Source organism: Lolium rigidum, chromosome 4 (assembly GCF_022539505.1).
Source record: "Lolium rigidum isolate FL_2022 chromosome 4, APGP_CSIRO_Lrig_0.1, whole genome shotgun sequence".
NCBI classification, from domain to species: Eukaryota; Viridiplantae; Streptophyta; class Magnoliopsida; order Poales; family Poaceae; genus Lolium; species Lolium rigidum.
Genome location: NC_061511.1, coordinates 89,784,861 through 89,805,454, shown reverse-complemented (window position 1 = coordinate 89,805,454; position 20,594 = coordinate 89,784,861). Strand labels below are relative to the sequence as shown.

The 20,594-nt window shown below is 45.2% G+C and overlaps 1 protein-coding gene across 1 annotated transcript; it reads right to left on the bottom strand.

Annotated features, from left to right (window-relative positions):
- Positions 1 to 291: 291 nt before the first annotated feature.
- LOC124650262 (polygalacturonase At1g48100-like) lies at positions 292 to 2,818 on the bottom strand. The gene is made up of 6 exons (XM_047189807.1): positions 2,345 to 2,818; positions 2,069 to 2,236; positions 1,914 to 1,958; positions 1,602 to 1,809; positions 1,428 to 1,509; positions 292 to 796 (listed from the first exon to the last, which is right to left on the bottom strand). The coding sequence occupies exons 1-6, from the start codon at positions 2,816 to 2,818 to the stop codon at positions 292 to 294; spliced, it is 1,482 nt and encodes a 493-aa protein (XP_047045763.1).
- Between the last annotated feature and the right edge of the window lie 17,776 nt (positions 2,819 to 20,594).

The following is a 20,594-nucleotide window of genomic DNA, read 5'->3' as shown; positions in this document are numbered from 1 at the left end:
TAATAAACATTACGAGTCCAGACTGAACTCCATCATGAAAATCAGACTGAAATTTACTAACACAATAAAATGCAAATTTTACTATAGCATAACTGGAATCCAATACCGAGATCAACAAATTCCATTTGCCTAGGAGCTACCGGGGTGCCATGTACGTACAACCTTTACCGAGAGGGAGCAGATGAGAAGCACACATGTACAACTCCACTTGACTCGAATAATGTCTGTAGTCCTATACATACCCAACTATCTGAACCAAAAACAGTCTGAACTTGGCACCTGACTAGGGCCTCATCGGCACTTGAGATCCGGGTTGTCGAGGAGGGAGTCCGGGATGCCGTCCTGCAGGCAGGAGATGGGCGGGATGGTGGGCGTCTCCTGGATCCCGTAGGCGCTCCAGCAGAAGGGGTCGTCGACGAGCTCGCCGCTGAAGGGCAGCAGCTCGACCTCGGACATGGTGACGTTGGTGCAGGGGACGGTGTCGCTGCAGGCGAAGTGGATGGGCGCGCTGCGGACGTCGTAGGAGCCGCGGATGTTGGCGTAGGAGACGTCGGTGACATGCACGGCGGTGGACTGGTTCATGCACCGCTTGTCCATGCAGTAGTACTGGTCGACGATGATGCAGTTGCGCACGTTCTCCATGAGCACGCCGTCGAAGGTGATCCCGGAGACGGAGCCCATGCCGCCCTGCCAGGTCTTGATCCGCAGGCCGTTGTCCGAGTTGCGGATCACCGCGTTCCGCACCGTCACGTTCGCCACGCACGCCTGCGAGTTGTGGACGCCTAGGCTGCCGATGCTGCAAATTAAGATTCAAGGTGAGTGCCCCTATGTAATCCATATTGAAATATCGAAAATATGTTTATAAGTCGCAATGGAGAATGTACAATTGGATTTACCTACAAGTGGAAGAATTCTTAAAGGTGGTTTTCATCTGAGCAACCTTTTTTCATGTGACTAACCTAGTAGTTGAGTAGTTGACAAAATTTGGCACGTGTAATCTAGGACCAGGACACCGAATCACGGTGCACAAGGAGACGAGGGGAAAGAGAAATGGCGGAAGCTAAGGTGAGTCCGTCATGCATTTATAGGCACTTTTGGGATGTTCCTCACGGGTTGTTGTTTTCTGCTGAACCGTACCTCTGGTCTGGTGCCCACCCACCATACTAAACGCACGGATTGGTTGTATATGTACACGACAGTTCTATCATATTCAGAATTCAGTTCACATTGGCTCTATTCTATTGCACGATTTCGTTTGTTTTGTAGAAATGGGTGTGGTATTATACTGGAGAATATGGTTTGTGTCTGTTTTCCAAACCAACAAAAGGGCAGATCGTCCACTCTGTTATTGGGCATTCAGAGAGGGTTAAAAGTGTTGCTTTCAGATGGTATGTGTTAGCGGTAGGAAAACAGGGTAGAAGGGATACCTTATGCCGTGCCCAGGGCCGCATGTTACATTTTGTATGTCCACATCATAGCTCCCAGTCCCAATTGAGATGCAGTCGTCACCTGTAATGCAAAACAAACATCGTTGGCCTCACGTCACGCACAAATTGCTTGCACTGCATCAATCAAAATAAGAGCAACCAGCTGCTTCGTACCATTGCTGATCTTGGAGTTGTAGATTCCGACGCGCTCGGTGTTCTCGACGTGGATGCCGTCGGTGTTGGGGCTGTTGGCCGGCGACCTGATGAACAGCCCGTCGACGAGCACGTCGCTGCAGCCGTCGAACCGGAAGTGGAACTCCGGGCTGTTCTCCACCCTGAGGCCCTGAACCACCAGGTTGCAGCTCATGAAGAACCTGATCAGCTGCATCACGCACATGCATCATCAGGCACCCACTCCAGAATTGCTGATGCGGACAAGAATGGCTACATTGTGTGTTATGACAGCGCCGCTACAAACATCCATACCGTGGGGCTGTCGCACGGCCCGTGCAGCGTGGACCCGTTCGGACCCTGCAAGAGTTTGGAGACTGATCATTGTCATGATGCTCCCTCGTCTCGTGTCGATTTGAGAGAAATGGTTTCTGAAATCGCAGCGTCAGTTCAGTTTATTGCTTACGTACCCTGTGAGGCTTGCAGGGGAGGTTCCACCAGTCCTCGCCGTTGCCCTCGATGGTGCCGGCGCCGCGCAGCGTCATGCCGTCCAGGTTCGAGAACACCAGCCACTGCCGACGGTTGTCCGACGCCGGCCAGCAGTCCGGCCCGTCCGGCGGCATCAGCACCCCGTCCACCTGCACCACCATGGCCCGTCGATCAGCATTTACTAGCTCACTGATGGTTGATTTGCACATGAGGAAAACAAATGCACATCGATCGGTTTGGACTAAGTGGGTTCGTACCTGGAACACGAGGCCGGGCTTGCACGGCCCGGAGAAGGTGGTGGAGGAGATGGTGAACGTGCCGTCGGACGGCACCAGCAGCACGGCCGACTCCACGGCGCAGGCCGCGCTCCACGCCGCCCGGAACGCCTCGGTGTCGTCCGCCGTGTTTTCCCCCGTCGCGCCGTACTCCCGGACGTCGAACACGCACTGCTCCGCCGGCTGAGCCGGCGTGGCCGGGTCAGACGGGACAATGCTGCCGGACGGCGACGGCGGCGGCGGCGCAACCAGGGGCGTCGCGTCCTCGTCCGGCGGAACAGCCGGCGATGACACCACCGTGCTGCCTCCTTTTGCGCCGCCCCTGTGCCCGGCGCCACCGCCACCGTGAGGCTTCTTGTGTATGTGGTTCCTTCCATGGACGCCGACGCCAAACAATGCCACTAGCGCAAGCGTCACCGCCATCAACCGCGGCAGCCCCGGCCTTGCAGCTCTCATGGCCAACGAATGCGAATTCAGCTCCCCCTAGCTACAGGAAACAGGAGGAAGGGGAGGAGCGACGAAGTAAAAGGCGAATGTTGGGATTGTGAGTTTGTGATTGCTGGGTTTCGAGGGGTTGGAGGTTGAGGCCTCTGCATACTTTATGCTCTCCTGGAGACGAACGGGAGGAAGAGGCCACGAGGAGGTGGACACTTGTCTAAACCGCAAGGCAGCTCGATCAGTGCCATTCGGGGTGGGGTGGAGTACATGCGGCATGTAGTCATCTCGCCGCCTATCCTTTTCGTCACATGAATCTTTGCAGGCAGCATGTCCAAGAGAACGATGGGTTTTATAATTTCGAGAGGAACAGAGCAAGTATTGGATGTTGCAGATGCAGCTGGATCAGTTTGGCTGGCTCTGACAAGATATAGTATATCTATATCTATCTATACCTAATAATAAAGGGAGAAGCGTTTCCGTGGTTCGGTCCGTTTTCGTCCGTCGTGTTTGGTTTCGTACGTCAAGTTTAATTCCGTATTTCGGGCAGCTGATTTCCTGCCGCACGAGTCAGTTGGTGATGGAGAGTTCAATCCGGAGTTCCGGATCAGACTGCTCGTTCTGGCTTGCTCCATGGTATCCTATGTATACGCGGTTTGGCTAGCAGAGTCCAGTTTGGCTAGCATAGTCTTGCGAGAAAAGAACCGGATGGATACGCACCGTGTAGTACTGAATCTCTGAGATGTTTGATCCACTCAGAGAAGAAACAGATGGAAACTTTAGAATCCCCTTAGAATCCTGATCATACCCGATCCAGCCTATTCTTGCCTTCCGTCAGCCAATAAATATGGGATCCATTGCCTATCGATCTAAGCACACACACGAAAAAATTAATGACGACTCCTTCCCGGCAATGTTCATGAACAAGGCTGTGGTCTCGTGGACGGGGACGGGCGTCGACCAGCAAAGCTTCCAGTACCACTACGTCAATGGCAGGAACGAGAAGTGTTTCATGGAGTCGACGAGCAGTTCTGCAAGCCAGGAAACCAACCGCGCTTGCTCAATGATGTCCGTCGTTCCATTACTGCCTTCTGCAAGCCATGTACTGGTGCACCGGAAAAATCATGAATATGGTCTGCAACGGTGACGGGACGTCTCAGATATATCCCAACGCCCCTAGGATAGCCTCTCGCTACCTGCACAAGTGTCTCTCAGCGTGTTGAGTGCGGACGATGCCGGAGGATCGCCTTGGCAGTGCAGCGATCAGAAGCGGCGTGTGACCAGCGGGAACGCGGCCATGGCGGCCGACAACTAGGCTCTGCGAGCCGCTGGCATGGGCGGCAGCAGCGCGCGGCAGCTCAGGAGCGAGGAGTTCGTACTTCGCAGGCGCGCAACATAGCCGACAGAAGCGCTCAGGCATGAGTCCTGAGTACGTTTGGGCAGCGAGCAGGTGCGCACGAGGCGCTCGATGGCAAGGTGCGGCCTGCACACGGCTAGCTGGTCACGGCTTGGCCGATGGCAAGGTGCGGTCTGCACTTCTAGCTGGTCACGGCTTGGCAGGGTCGGCACCGAGCGGCCAGCGGCGAGCAGCGGCACGTTCAGATGCAGCGCGAGCAGCAGTTCCGGGCAAAGCGGTCGGCTCTACCAGCGGCATACACAATCACTGGGAAACGACCGTGCGTCGGTGACTCTCGGCATCCCGGTTCTCGAGCCCGAGCTCCATCTCTAGGGGCGCAGCTTCAGATAGTAGCAGGGTAATGACGCACGTTCAGGTTCAGGTAGCTGCCCTGGTTCAGAGTGTGTCCACTTGGTTGATCATTGACAAAGAGCATACGTTCTAACCAAAAGAATCCTCGATAGTAGGTAGTGCTTAATTAGTTATGCTTGGTGATGATCCTCCATCCATTCATACAATATTTGTTTCAATGCAATTCAATAAAAGCTATGCAGATGTGAGGATAATATAATTTGGTGATGCTTCTCTGTACTACATGTCTAAATGTGTAGCTAAGACAAACGATTTGCAATATAGATAGCCATGGACCTTTAGTCAGCCTATGATTGATTTTATTTGGTTCCACCTTTCTAGGATTTTGACTGCCCATAAATATCATATATCTCTATTTATCATGATACAATTTCTTTGCAACATTTTGTCTTTGTGAGCTTCAATACTTCACAGCCTTACAACTAGGCAAGAATAATGGCAAGAATATTCAATTAATAAGCATTAGAAGATATTCAATATAAGATTTTGATTCAGAATTTGTGCTCCTTAGGTTGCAAAGGATCTTATTTCACAAGTTTAGCTTCCCATTTTATTCATAAAGGAGGTTTGGTTTCTCCCTTTTCATCCTTACTTATATATTTGAGACAGATGGAATATGGTACTAGCTATGCATATAATAGAGTTTATACAAGAAGATTTATGTATGTTTTGCATTTGTACATGAGACATTTGTGTACTTTTTTATTTACATATAGGAGATTTTTTTTGCATTGGTTACATATATTATAATATATCAAATTTGAATGAAAATTCAAATTTAAATGAAAATGCAAAAACTAACGATAACTTAGTTTGTGTGGCTGGTAATTACATCGATTTTTCGTAACCCGTCGCAACGCACGGGCAAATTTCCTATACTTTACAAAAGGAAGTTCAATTACTTTCTGGAAGTACTTCCTCCTGATGTAGCCCCGCCTATCGTCGACGCTACACCATGGCTAAGGAGTCCCTCAAGTGAACCAACAACGCAAAACCCCGCCATATATGTCAAGGTGAACCCTTTCCTCTCTATGGTCGACCTCAACACCAACTTGAATGGTATGCTACCTCATGCCTATCATCATGGTGTCTATAGGTGCCGACGTCGACAAGGACCAAGAGAGAAGGAACTCCCATGGTGCAAGGAAGAGAGAAGAAGAAGAAGGAAAGAAGAGAAGAAGGAAGAGGAAGAAGAGGCGGGAGGAGGAGGCCCAGCCGGCCCAGGGGCCGGCCAACCGGGCCCCAGACCGGACCAACCGGTCCTAGGGCCGGTCAGACCGAGCCCTGGGCCGGATCCTCCCCGGAGGCAACCGGGCGGCGCACCGATGCCAACCGGACGGACATCTGCGACATTCCCGGTTGCCGCCCGGTCCCTGGCCCGGTTTGGACCGGATGGGCCGGCCCCAGACCCGGTCCGACCGGCTCCTGGACCGGATTTCACGGGATTGACTCGACCGGATCTGCCCGAGTCGGTCCACCGCATACCTGTTCGACCCAAGTCGCCTTGTACCTCTATATAAGCACCTAGGTCGACCCCTTTACTCCTTAAACAAGATTTAGGCTTAAACATGACTTTGAGCTTTGTCTCCCTAGGGTTAGATCCCCTTTGTATCAAGGCTACCCTTGTTGGATGTATGGATTTGGTGTGTGAGATTCTAGTGCTACTCACTCTCTCTCCCACTCCTTGATTCATCTCCCTCACCGATCTCTCACCTCGGAATTCTACGCGCGTCTCTTCCGGGTTGATTCTATTGGCGTGGTCCATCGAGCCACGGGGGTAAGTATCGATTGTATCGGGTTGGTGTGCGTGTGTTTGTTCTTCTTGTTCTTCGCGTTCTTCGTGTTCTTCATCCTCTCCCTCTCTTTCCCCTCTTGATTTCGGGTCAATCGCGAGATCGGGCCACACTCTAGGTCTTAGACCTCATCATATGGTATCAGCAGCTTTTGGTTTCCGCGGATTTGACCCCCACCCACCCAATTTCATCTCTGAAAAATTTCCCAAAAAATTCCCCAAAACAAATAGCCCTAAATTGCCTTTGGACGGATCTGCGATTTTGTTGCGTTTTGAGTGGTTTTGGTCCATGGATTCGGTGTTATTGTGCTTGATCTACTATTTCTCCAACTTTTAGCCCCCAATTCCATCGTTTTCCTTCGATTTGGGTCGATTTGGTTTGGTTTGGCTCAAGAACAGGAGAGAGAAACGCAAACCGGCCCAGAACCCGGTCAACCGGGCGGCAGGCCGGCCCAGCCGGCCCCAGGGCCGGCCAGCCGGGCCCCAGGCCGGGCGCCACACCGCCACCTCCACCACCGACCACCACCACCCCTCTCCACCGCCAGCAAGCACCACCACCCTCCCAAACCACCGGTAAACACCACCGCGGCCCCACAACCACCGCCGCAACCGCAAGAGCATCGACACCACCCACCACCGGCATACCACCGCCACCACCGCCAAGCTACTTTGACCCATCTTATCCGCTAACTTGTGTTTGCTTGTTCCGGTTTGAGTGCCTTGTTTGTGACACTAACCCGCAGCTCCGAAGCAAGCGACGACATCCTCGGCACCCCGAACTTGCAACCGTATTCTTGACATCACCGCCATCATCGCAAGTTGGTGTTCATCACCGCCTACACATCTTAGGTATAACTTGCATTCCCCTTGCAACCCCTCTTCTTTTGCGATCCATCCTATCGAGCATTGCTTATCAAGTGTTGCGAGACATTGCACGTGGCCCCGATTGTGAGGTGTGTGTGTAGTGTGGAGTCAAGCTTCTAAGCAAAACTCGTGTGGCAAAATAGCAAAAGCGAGCTAACGCTAACATTGTGGGGACCCCGGACTAACAGTCCGAAATACCCTGTTATGTAAACAGTTTACGATCCCATGATCAGTGTGCCGTGAACACATAACCGAACTGATATCAAAATACACCATCCATTACAAAGCGGAATAAGAAAATTACAACATGGTCACATGACCGATAATTACATAATAGCCTCGAAGGGCCTAACTAAACATCAGAGTAGCATCATCACTTCAACAACGCAGTACCCAAGTCATCTGCCATAACCCTACAGGCAACTGACTGGGAAGACGTTCCTAGCTCGCATAGACGTCGCCAACTCCTTCTTCATCTGTCGAATTCCTCCAAGTCTAGCCAAGTAAATAGACAGGGACAAAGCCGTGAGTACATTGGAATTGTACTCGCAAACCATCAAGAAAGGTGCTAACAATGCTAACTAAAAGAGACAAGAGAGGAAGATTAGTTTCTCTTGTGGATATAGCATGCCCGGCATCTCAAGTGATGCGGACACTATGGTGGTCCTATGACATCTCTATATCTTTATTGAAGAAGATACTTCAAAAGATAGACTACGACACCTCTATATCTTGAAAGAAGAGGTAGCGTTCCGGCATCTCAATTGAAGCGGACGCGATGGAAGTCCTATGACATCTATATATCTTTATTGAAGAAGATACTTCAAAAGATAAACTATGACATCTCTACATATTTATTGAAGAAGAGTTCCTCTACATGAAAACACTAGGAAGGGTCACCCAATTTTTTTGTTTCATTTTCCTCAACCATCTCCACATGGTCGGCACAACATCTTTCCCGTACCCTTCCGGTACTTCCAACACACGCATTACTTTTGAAAAAAAAATCATTTTCAAAACCAAAACTCGACACAGCTCGGTAACGGCCATCCCAACCGTCCATGACCGCGGACGCGGCTATTCGAATAGTTTTAACTCTGCAGAGTGTGCGCACTTTCACCACAAGAACCGATAAATCCGCCGGGATCATCCCCGGTTCGTCATACTAAAGTATGCGAGTCTCGGATAATCAGTCATAGCCTTTCGCCTGTCTCCCTTGTCATGAGTCCTTCCCTGCGGGCTTACCCCTTCCCGGCACCCCGGCAGCATACCTCCTTTTGAGCGTATCTCCGGCGCCATGACAGAAGACCCTCAGTAATCGTCCGGCTGCAAGTTAATGCAGTGTATTGCCTCCTTCAGAGCGCAACCCGGTGTCAGAGGTCATCGTGACCCTCCTAGAGAGTTTTGAAGGTGTCTCAAGTCAATTTCAACAAACTACGGACTAAGCCCGTGCCCACTTTGGATAGTGTGGTTGCGCTAGTTAATTGTTCTGGGCGAATACAGAGAACCATGTGTCGTTTTTCTCAAAAACCCAAGTCACACACACATTTCCTCTTTCCAACCATCTTTGTCAAGATCCTTTCCTTTCATAAACCATACGCTTGGGTAAGATTGCCTCACCCAAGGTTTTTATAAACATTTACAACAAGGTAAACCTTGAGGGGTTCCCAATCCTATAGTTTCATGAGTTGAACTAGTATTGCACTACGGCCGAGATGAGAGTCATCCCGCCATAGATGAGGTATAAAGGGGTAGTGGAGTGGATCATACTTGCTTAAGGTAAGCATGTATTATGACAACACAAGGAGGAATATACTCTCAGATTTGTGGTGCTAACTACACAACTTAGATAGTGGAGTGTCACTATCCAACATATTCTCCAAGATGGTACACGGCATACTCCTCTCAAGTTGAGAATACACCAAGATCATGACATTGATACCTCTATACTACAAAGGGGGTGGGTGTGGTGTAAGTTACTATCTTGAGATGGAACATGCTCAAGTTGAGCATACAAGATAACCAAGTGGGATAGCACGGCCGTGCTACCATGCATCCCATAACACAAGGACAAATAGTGGAGCATCACCACTAGGGAGTACCCCACTTGCAATCACACATAGATGACATAAATAGAGATAAAAACACACATAGGATGAAGGTGCTTTGAACATCAACAAATGACATCCAACTAGACACCGGATCAGAGATCAAAAGATGGCTTGCCTTGGCTTATTTGTCCCCTGTACTTCTTCAACTCTATCAATATAAGAATCCCAACAATATAAATAAAATCCTTGTCCAATTCCACTTCTTCTTCTTCTCCGGAATTGCTCGCATCTATCGCCGTAAAATATAAAAGGAACACAATCAATCACATTGCACCAACAAAACAAACATACAACACTCAACCATCAATTTAACCATTCAATAAAGAGCTACCATACGAAAGGACTTATAGATACCACAAAGCAACTTAAAGAAAACCCCATGTTATTTACCTAGTAAAGGTATGAGAGTATCACAACTTAGCAATTGCCTCTCTCGGTTATCACCATGGTATAAACCAAACATCCCCTGGTAGATAACATCATAAAGGGGACAAGAGCATTAGTTTGACATCAAATACATTCACAAAACATTTTCAAGCATTTTTTTGGAAAAGTAGAAAACAGTTTTCCTAACTTAGTTTGCTCACATAACACCACAACCAAGAATAGGAAGCAAATGATAATGCCCTACCATTTTAAAACTTAAGCAAAACAAAAGAGCTAATGTTAAATTGCAGAGGTTTTGTTTTGCAAGCATAAAACAAAGGTTGCCCATTTCTAATAAAAAGAGTTGGTCAAGGGTTTTAAATAAACCGAAAAGTTTGGCTTCAACAATGCATGTCACACATATACATTACTAACAGTAACAAATATGCATGAACAGAGACTAATACTATTTTTCCTAGATATCCAAGTACTAATACAAGGCTAACCCAATTGGAATCACCCCAAAATATTAAACCTACAATTTTAGGAATTTCTTTGAATCTGACTGTACAGAAAAAAAGATCTCGTAAGCCATAAATCGTAGAAAAATCCTAAAAATAAGAGACCACTGGCATTTGAAAGATATTTAAACAGAGATGCACACACAATTGGATTTGGGTTCAAATTGTTTCGAAACTCTCACAAATGGATTGACAAGATTACTGCATGTATATATCATTTGCTTTACCTCTGGAGTTACAGAACAGATAAGGGTTTGAAACTTGTTGGCGACGATTAAGAAAACATCCAGTAGTACTACCAAATTGGAATCACTCAATTTGGATCACAGATGGATTTTTGGTGATTTAAAAGCTAACAGCCATGTCTGCAGAACACACATAACAAGTTTAATTCACCCAAACTCGTACATAACTCATAAAAATATGAGGTCAGCTGCATCTGAGAGGTATTGAAAAGCTGGTTCTAACCCAATTGGTTTCATTCAAAAATTCATTCCCAAGCGCCTGGTTTAATTCGACAAAGTCAGGTCTGACCAGATCTTGATCTGTGAACCATTTCAGTTTCAGGAGGTCAATCGAAGTGAAACCACCGCCAAAATGAAGGTATTGAAGAGGGGTTTCACCTACAGTTGAGTTTGTCCAAAAAGGTTTTGTAAATCGGAACAAATCTAACAAACAGTGAATCTGCATGTTTACAGAACTTTATTTACCACGGACAATCCGTAAAGAATTTGAGGATGAGACTAACGCCAACTTGTAGATCTTTTCCGTATCTACCTGCGGAACTTTGAATCACTCGATTTGGATCTGCACACGAGTTTTGGCGGATTTTACAAATTCGTACCAGAATCTGAAACAGCAAGATTACAGAAATTACTGCAAGGTTTTGGACGAACTTAGCTCAAGAACTTCAGATCTGAGGATTGCTCAACCTTCTCCATGCTTGGACCAACATGCACCTGCATCAAGATCCAATCTTAGCAATGGAGGAAGAAGAAGAGGAGATTAAACCATCAAAGGTTGGGGAGAAGATGGAGAGGGAGGCTCTCATGGTGAGGGGAAGCTTGAGGGAGGAGGGAGTTGCATCTTAGAGAGGTTTCCATGGCCATGGCCGGCCATGCAAGCAAGGAGGGGCAGCAGCTCGTGGGAGAAGGAGGGGAGGGAGTGGGTGTGAGTGGAGAGAGCAAAAAATGAGAGCAAAGGGGGAGGTGGCCGGCCAAGGAGGGGTTTTTATAGAGGGAGGGAGTGATGGCAGCCCCTTATTTGATTGGCCAAGGTGGGTGGCTGCCCATTTATTTGTTGGGGTAGTTGAGAGGCAAGACTTGCAAAAGAAGGACATGAGGAGGAGGGGCTGGCCGAATTTCAAGTCATGGCCGGCTCCTTTCTTGTCATGAGCAAGTGAGAAATGTGAGAGAGATGCACAACATCCATGTGAATAGATACGTGCATGATATTGAGGAGAAAATGTCAAAGAGTGACTTTGATGATGATAAAAATAGGAGTAGATACATATAGATAAAAAGGAGCATGAAGATGACATGTGCCATGAGAATAATCTCCACCACTTTGGTTGAGACCAACTTATGATGAAGATAGTTCCCAAGGTATATTTGATGATTAGAAGTTTTTATTTGAATTCAATTTTGGAAGGATTGGGATTGACCACATGCAACAATGCATGTGCATGTCAAGGTAGATGGGATGGTGGTTTAGACAATTATAGAGCAAGACTAAGAGACATGGTGAGTGAAGTAACCATGTCCTCACAAGGATGATTTGAGCTAGCTTAAACACAAAGAGGAATTTTAAGTAGGCACACTCATGTTGCCATGAGTAGAAAAGTTTGATGTGGAGAAAAAGGAAAACAACTTTTCCTAAGTCACATAGGTGTTTTATTAGGTGAGTTGCTTGCTTGACCACTAGAGGTGTTGACCTATGAGGCAGCTCAAGACAAAACTCAACAAGCAAATCAAGACAATTCATCTACCAATAGATCAAGGCAATTCATCATAACAAACAGATCAAGGCAATTCATCTTAATTAGTCTAAAGAAAAAGTTTTTGTTCCCCCTAATTTTTGAAATAAGGACAACTAATCAAGGTTGCAAAAGTTGGGGTGTTACAGATCTTCCACCCTTAAAATAATCTCGTCCCGAGATTACTGAGTGTAGAACTAGAGGGGTTATAAAGTTTAACCAAAGTCAGACTCCATTCTTCTGTATACGTGCCGTTGTAGAGAAGGTCGTTGCTTCATCTTCTGGGAGACATGATGGATTCCTGCCGATGGCGAGCTTCATGAAGAGGTTAACTACTCCATGCAGGTGTTGGAGCTGTAGCTTCTTCATGATCCTAGCGGAGGTTCAAGACTGTGGGAGAGTTAGTGCACCCAATGGGGCTTGAGCAAGGTTGAAAACTTTTTAGAGTTAGCTTAAATTTAGTGGAAGACGAAGTCTTCCACCCTTAAAAGTGTTCATCGGGGGTCTTTGAAAACTCTAAGTTTCGGCCACGGAGTCTTGTTGGGCGCTTTTTGGAGAAGTCATTGATCTCTCGTCTTGAGTCAACATCTTCAGAGAGCGTTGTGTAGTCCGCGGCTTCAAGGGGGGTTAGTGCATCCCACGTTTCCAACGGGGTGTTAGAAAGGTTTAAAAAAATTAGGGTTAGCTCCAACTTTTAGTGGAAGACGAAATCTTCCACCCTTAAGATTTTTCATCGGGCTTTCGAACAAACTCTGAGCTTCTGCCTTGTGGTTCTATCGGGCTTCTGAAAAAAAATCGTCAATCCTCCTTGTTCAGTCGAAGAATCTTCGGGGGCAACGTGCAGACCACAACTTCAAGAGGCATTCACGGTGTTAACTCAACCATATGGGACGCGCGGTAAGTTAGTAAGTTGATGAAACGTCGGGTTGTTGTCCATATGAAGCAGCAACAAGGTCGTCGGAGACAATCTTCAGCTTGAGTTGTCGGTGGTGACCAGCTAAGAAGTGAGCGGGTAAATTACACCTAATCTTGAGTCTTGAGGTATCTTCATGAGCTTCACTTGATGAGGACCAGATGAACCATGTGATGTAGCTTGTCTTTGATGCTAATGTTCTCTCATCTTGTTAGACGGTGTGTTAGGGGGTGGTTTTCAGAAAGATATCCTCTAGGTTAGCGCGATTATATACCAAGGTTAGACCAAGTTAGTAAGTCTTCTGGTAGAGGTGCAGTCACTCTTGAAGGTAGGGCTTCTTCTTTCTTGGCGTAGTGGAGATGCTCCAGCTGATCTTGAAGGAAGTCGGCGTAGATAGGGGTCGGGTTAGTTTTCTTGACGGTTGAAGAACAACTTCCAACGGGTTTAGAGTTAGAGTCTTTCGTTAATCTACCCAATTTAAATAATAGTTAGCAATACATCGGCGAGGCAAACTTTAATCCTATCATTGCATGTTACACCCATACAACCATAACCAGAGACACAATACCACTAACAGAGGCTACTGGTATTTTTCCTAGATGCACAGTAACAAAACAAGATCAACACAATTGGAATCATTCAAAAATATTTATATTTCAATTTTTGAGACTCAAAATACTAACCAGAAACAGTGATCAAGTTTTATTTATTAAAAATCGCACAAAAATCCTAAAAATACAAGGTCAGTGGCGTCTGAAAGATAATTTCATACTGGTTCTAGTGCAATTGGAATTACGTCAATCGGAGCTACCAAACTATTTTTATTAGCAAAACAGTACACTGGCAGATTTCCATTTTTAATTTCTGTTTCACAAATTTCAAACAATTAAAAAGGGCGGGAACGTCTAAATAGCAAGACATACATGCACACAGCAAACAGATACAAACACTCAAGGCAGCACACTAGGGAACTACAAGCAATCATCACACCAACCATGATACTCTAAGTACACAGAAATTCCTAATGCGCGGGGGTAGTTCAATCAAAGCGATTGGGTTTTGTCCTATCCATCCTATAGGTTTGGGGGCCGGTCACATCTGTTGCCGTCTTCAGCTTATTGACATTATCTTCAACAAGGATTCTCAAAGCAGTTGATAGTGAGGCGGCCGGGTGTTGAGTCATTGATGTTGAGGCGGAGGAGAAAACTGTGTAGAACTTCTAGTCTCGACAACCCGGAAACATGAGGTCTTCGAAGAGGTAGCTATTGAGGTGCTCCCGAAGTCGACATCTTCTCGTGGCTGGCCTAAAAATTACTAGTCAAGAAACTGAGGACTTGATCCCAGACGACTGCAAAAAGTGCAAGTCCACGGAGGAACAAGGTCAGATCTTTGACATACTTTGGTGAAAACCAAAGACATGATCTATCCTTTCTACAAGAGCACGGCTAAATTGGTATCCAATTCAATAGCCGTTGTTGGAGATTCATGAGTCTTCATAAAAGGTTGATCCATCTTCGACTTCGAGTCTCCGGTCTGAGTCGGGGACATCGTCCAATATGTAGGTTTGAAGTGGATGAGACAATAGAGCAAGAATTTTCAAACCTTTTTATAAAGCGGAGAGATAAGAATTTAGAAGCTTTGAATAAATAAGAGGAGTAGAAGCTATACTTCCGATTAAAGAAACAATTTGTTTCTTAAATAGTTTTTCCCCAAGTAACTGTCTTCCTAACTAACGTCCATGCTAACTAAGGTCTCCTACAGTCAGGATAGCTCTGATACCAGCTCTGTGGGGACCCCGGACTAACAGTCCGAAATACCCTGTTATGTAAACAATTCACGATCCCATGATCAGTGTGCTGTGAACACATAACCGAACTGATATCAAAATACACCATCCATTACAAAGCGGAATAAGAAAATTACAACATGGTCACATGACCGATAATTACATAATAGCCTCGAAGGGCCTAACTAAACATCGAGTAGCATCATCACTTCAAGCAGCATAGCACCCAAGTCATCTCGCCATAACCCTACAGCAACCGACCGGGAAGACGTTCCTAGCTCGCATAGACGTCGCCAACTCCTTCTTCATCTGTCGAATTCCTCCAAGTCTGGCCAAGTAAATAGCCAGGGACAAAGCCGTGAGTACATTGGAATTGTACTCGCAAACCATCAAGAAAGGTGCTAACAATGCTAACTAAAAGAGACAAGAGAGGAAGATTAGTTTCTCTTGTGGATATAGCATGCCGGCATCTCAAGTGATGCGGACACTATGGTGGTCCTATGACATCTCTATATCTTTATTGAAGAAGATACTTCAAAAGATAGACTACGACACCTCTATATCTTGAAAGAAGAGGTAGCGTTCCGGCATCTCAATTGAAGCGGACGCGATGGAAGTCCTATGACATCTATATATCTTTATTGAAGAAGATACTTCAAAAGATAAACTATGACATCTCTACATCTTTATTGAAGAAGAGTTCCTCTACATGAAAACACTAGGAAGGGTCACCCAATTTTTTTGTTTCATTTTCCTCAACCATCTCCACATGGTCGGCACAACATCTTTCCCGTACCCTTCCGGTACTTCCAACACACGCATTACCTTTGAAAAAAAAATCATTTTCAAAACCAAAACTCGACACAGCTCGGTAACGGCCATCCCAACCGTCCATGACCGCGGACGCGGCTATTCGAATAGTTTTAACTCTGCAGAGTGTGCGCACTTTCACCACAAGAACCGATAAATCCGCCGGGATCATCCCCGGTTCGTCATACTAAAGTATGCGAGTCTCGGATAATCGAGTCATAGCCTTTCGCCCGTCTCCCTTGTCATGAGTCCTTCCCTGCGGGCTTACCCTTCCCGGCACCCCGGCAGCATACCTCCTTTTGAGCGTATCTCCGGCGCCATGACGAAGACCCTCGTGATCGTCCGGCTGCAAGTTAATGCGATGTATTGCCTCCTTCGGAGCGCAACCCGGTGTCGAGGTCATCGTGACCCTCCTAGAGAGTTGTGAAGGTGTCTCAAGTCAATTTCAACAAACTACGGACTAAGCCCGTGCCCACTTTGGATAGTGTGGTTGCGCTAGTTAATTGTTCTGGGCGAATACAGAGAACCATGTGTCGTTTTTCTCAAAAACCCAAGTCACACACACATTTCCTCTTTCCAACCATCTTTGTCAAGATCCTTTCCTTTCATAAACCATACGCTTGGGTAAGATTGCCTCACCCAAGGTTTTCATAAACATTTACAACAAGGTAAACCTTGAGGGGTTCCCAATCCTATAGTTTCATGAGTTGAACTAGTATTGCACTACGGCCGAGATGAGAGTCATCCCGCCATAGATGAGGTATAAAGGGGTAGTGGAGTGGATCATACTTGCTGAAGGTAAGCATGTATTATGACAACACAAGGAGGAATATACTCTCGATTTGTGGTGCTAACTACACAACTTAGATAGTGGAGTGTCACTATCCAACATATTCTCCAAGATGGTACACGGCATACTCCTCTCAAGTTGAGAATACACCAAGATCATGACATTGATACCTCTATACTACAAAGGGGGTGGGTGTGGTGTAAGTTACTATCTTGAGATGGAACATGCTCAAGTTGAGCATACAAGATAACCAAGTGGGATAGCACGGCCGTGCTACCATGCATCCCATAATACAAGGACAAATAGTGGAGCATCACCACTAGGGAGTACCCCACTTGCAATCACACATAGATGACATAAATAGAGATAAAAACACACATAGAATGAAGGTGCTTTGAACATCAACAAATGACATCCAACTAGACACCGGATCAGAGATCAAAAGATGGCTTGCCTTGGCTTATTTGTCCCTGTACTTCTTCAACTCTATCAATATAAGAATCCCAACAATATAAATAAAATCCTTGTCCAATTCCACTTCTTCTTCTTCTCCGGAATTTCTCGCGTCTATCGCCGGAAAATATAAAAGGAACACAATCAATCACATTGCACCAACAAAACAAACATACAACAACCATAATTTAACCATTCAATAAAGAGCTACCATACAAAGGACTTATAGATACCACAAACAACTTAAAGAAAACCCATGTTATTTACCTAGTAAAGGTATGAGAGTATCACAACTTAGCAATTGCCTCTCTAGGTTATCACCATGGTATAAACCAAACATCCCCTGGTAGATAACATCATAAAGGGGACAAGAGCATTAGTTTGACATCAAATACATTCACAAAACATTTTCAAGCATTTTTTTGGAAAAGTAGAAAACAGTTTTCCTAACTTAGTTTGCTCACATAACACCACACAAGAATAGGAAGCAAATGATATGCCCTACCATTTTAAAACTTAAGCAAAACAAAAGAGCTAATGTTAAATTGCAGAGGTTTTGTTTTGCAAGCATAAAACAAAGGTTGCCCATTTCTAATAAAAAGAGTTGGTCAAGGGTTTTAAATAAACCAAAAAGTTTGGCTTCAACAATACATGTCACACATATACATTACTAACAGTAACAAATATGCATGAACAGAGACTAATACTATTTTTCCTAGATATCCAGTACTAATACAAGACTAACCCAATTGGAATCACCCCAAAATATTAAACCTATAATTTTAGGAATTTCTTTGAATCTGACTGTACAGAAAACAAGATCTGTAAGCCATAAATCGTAGAAAAAACCTAAAAATAAGAGACCACTGGCATTTGAAAGATATTTAAACAGAGATGCACACACAATTGGATTTGGGTTCAAATTGTTTCTGAAACTCTCACAAATGGATTGACAAGATTACTGCATGTATATATCATTTGCTTTACCTCTGGAGTTACAGAACAGATAAGGGTTTGAAACTTGTTGGCGACGATTAAGAAAACATCCAGTAGTACTACCAAATTGGAATCACTCAATTTGGATCACAGATGGATTTTTGGTGATTTAAAAGCTAACAGCCATGTCTGCAGAACACACATAACAAGTTTAATTCACCCAAACTCGTACATAACTCATAAAAATATGAGGTCAGCTGCATCTGAGAGGTATTGAAAAGCTGGTTCTTACCCAATTGGTTTCATTCAAAAATTCATTCCCAAGCGCCCGGTTTAATTGACAAAGTCAGATCTGACCAGATCTTGATCTCGTGAACCATTTCAGTTTCAGGAGGTCAATCGAAGTGAAACCACCGCCAAAATGAAGGTATTGAAGAGGGGTTTCACCTACAGTTGAGTTTGTCCAAAAAGGTTTTGTAAATCGGAACAAATCTAACAAACAGTGAATCTGCGTGTTTACAGAAGTTTATTTACCACGGAAAATCCGTAACGAATTTGAGGATGAGACCAACGCCAACTTGTAGATCTTTTCCGTATCTATCTGCGGAACTTTGAATCACTCGATTTGGATCTGCACACGAGTTTTGGCGGATTTTACAAGTTCGTACCAGAATCTGAAACAGCAAGATTACGTAAATTACCGCAAGGTTTTGGACGAACTTAGCTCAAGAACTTCAGATCTGAGGATTGCTCAACCTTCTCCATGCTTGGACCAACATGCACCTGCATCAAGATCCAATCTTAGCAATGGAGGAAGAAGAAGAGGAGATTAAACCATCAAAGTTTGGGGAGAAGATGGAGAGGGAGGCTCTCATGGTGAGGGGAAGCTTGAGGGAGGAGGGAGTTGCATCTTGGAGAGGTTTCCATGGCCATGGCCGGCCATGCAAGCAAGGAGGGGCAGCAGCTCGTGGGAGAAGGAGGGGAGGGAGTGGGTGTGAGTGGAGAGAGCAAAAAATGAGAGCAAAGGGGGAGGTGGCCGGCCAAGGAGGGGTTTTTATAGAGGGAGGGAGTGATGGCAGCCCCTTATTTGATTGGCCAAGGTGGGTGGCTGCCCATTTATTTGTTGGGGTAGTTGGGAGGCAAAGCTTGCAAGAGAAGGAAATGAGGAGGAGGGGCTGGCCGAATTTCAAGTCATGGCCGGCTCCTTTCTTGTCATGAGCAAGTGAGAAATGTGAGAGAGATGCACAACATCCATGTGAATAGATACGTGCATGATGTTGAGGAGAAAATGTCAAAGAGTGACTTTGATGATGATAAAAATAGGAGTAGATACATATAGATAAAAAGGAGTATGAAGGTGACATGTGCCATGAGAATAATCTCCACCACTTTGGTTGAGACCAACTTATGATGAAGATAGTTCCCAAGGTATATTTGATGATTAGAAGTTTTTATTTGAATTCAATTTTGGAAGGATTGGGATTAACCACATGCAACAATGCATGTGCATGTCAAGGTAGATGGGATGGTGGTTTAGACAATTATAGAGCAAGACTAAGAGACATGGTGAGTGAAGTAACCATGTCCTCACAAGGATGATTTGACCTAGCTTAAACACAAAGAGGAATTTTAAGTAGGCACACTCATGTTGCCATGAGTAGAAAAGTTTGATGTGGAGAAAAAGGAAAACAACTTTTCCTAAGTCACATAGGTGTTTTATTAGGTGAGTTGCTTGCTTGACCACTAGAGGTGTTGACCTATGAGGCAGCTCAAGACAAAACTCAACAAGCAAATCAAGACAATTCATCTACCAATAGATCAAGGCAATTCTGAAGGAGATATGCCCTAGAGGCAATAATAAAGTGGTTATTATTTATATCTTTATGTTTATGATAAATGTTTATATATCATGCTATAATTGTATTAACCGAAACATTAGTACATGTGTGATATGTAGACAAACAAAGAGTCCCTAGTATGCCTCTTAAACTAGCTTGTTGATTAATGGATGATTAGTTTCATAATCATGAACATTGGATGTTATTAATAACAAGGTTATATCATTATATGAATGATGTAATGGACACACCCAATTAAGCGTAGCATAAGATCTTGTCATTAAGTTATTTGCTATAAGCTTTCGATACATAGTTACCTAGTCCTTATGACCATGAGATCATGTAAATCACTTATACCGGAAAGGTACTTTGATTACATCAAACGCCACTGCGTAAATGGGTGGTTATAAAGGTGGGATTAAGTATCCGGAAAGTATGAGTTGAGGCATATGGATCAACAAGTGGGATTTGTCCATCCCGATGACGGATAGATATACTCTGGGCCCTCTCGGTGGAATGTCGTCTAATGTCTTGCAAGCATATGAATAAGTTCATAAGAGACCACATACCACGGTACGAGTAAAGGGTACTTGTCAGGAGACGAGGTTGAACAAGGTATAGAGTAATACCGAAGATCAAACCTCGGACAAGTAAAATATCGCGTGACAAAGGGAATTGGTATCGTATGTGAATGGTTCATTCGATCACTAAAGTCATCGTTGAATATGTGGGAGCCATTATGGATCTCCAGATCCCGCTATTTGTTATTGGTCGGAGTGAGTACTCAACCATGTCCGCATAGTTCACGAACCGTAGGGTGACACACTTAAAGTTGGATGTTGAAATGGTAGAACTTGAATATGGAATGGAGTTC

Excerpts from the sequence above, each read along its gene's own strand:
- LOC124650262 (XM_047189807.1), bottom strand. The coding sequence starts at position 2,818 with ATGAGAGCTGCAAGGCCGGGGCTGCCGCGGTTGATGGCGGTGACGCTT. Across the intron at positions 1,959-2,068 it reads TCCCCTGCAAGCCTCACAGG|GGTCCGAACGGGTCCACGCT; the intron begins GTACGTAAGCAA and ends AAACTCTTGCAG. Across the intron at positions 1,810-1,913 it reads GGCCGTGCGACAGCCCCACG|CTGATCAGGTTCTTCATGAG; the intron begins GTATGGATGTTT and ends TGCGTGATGCAG.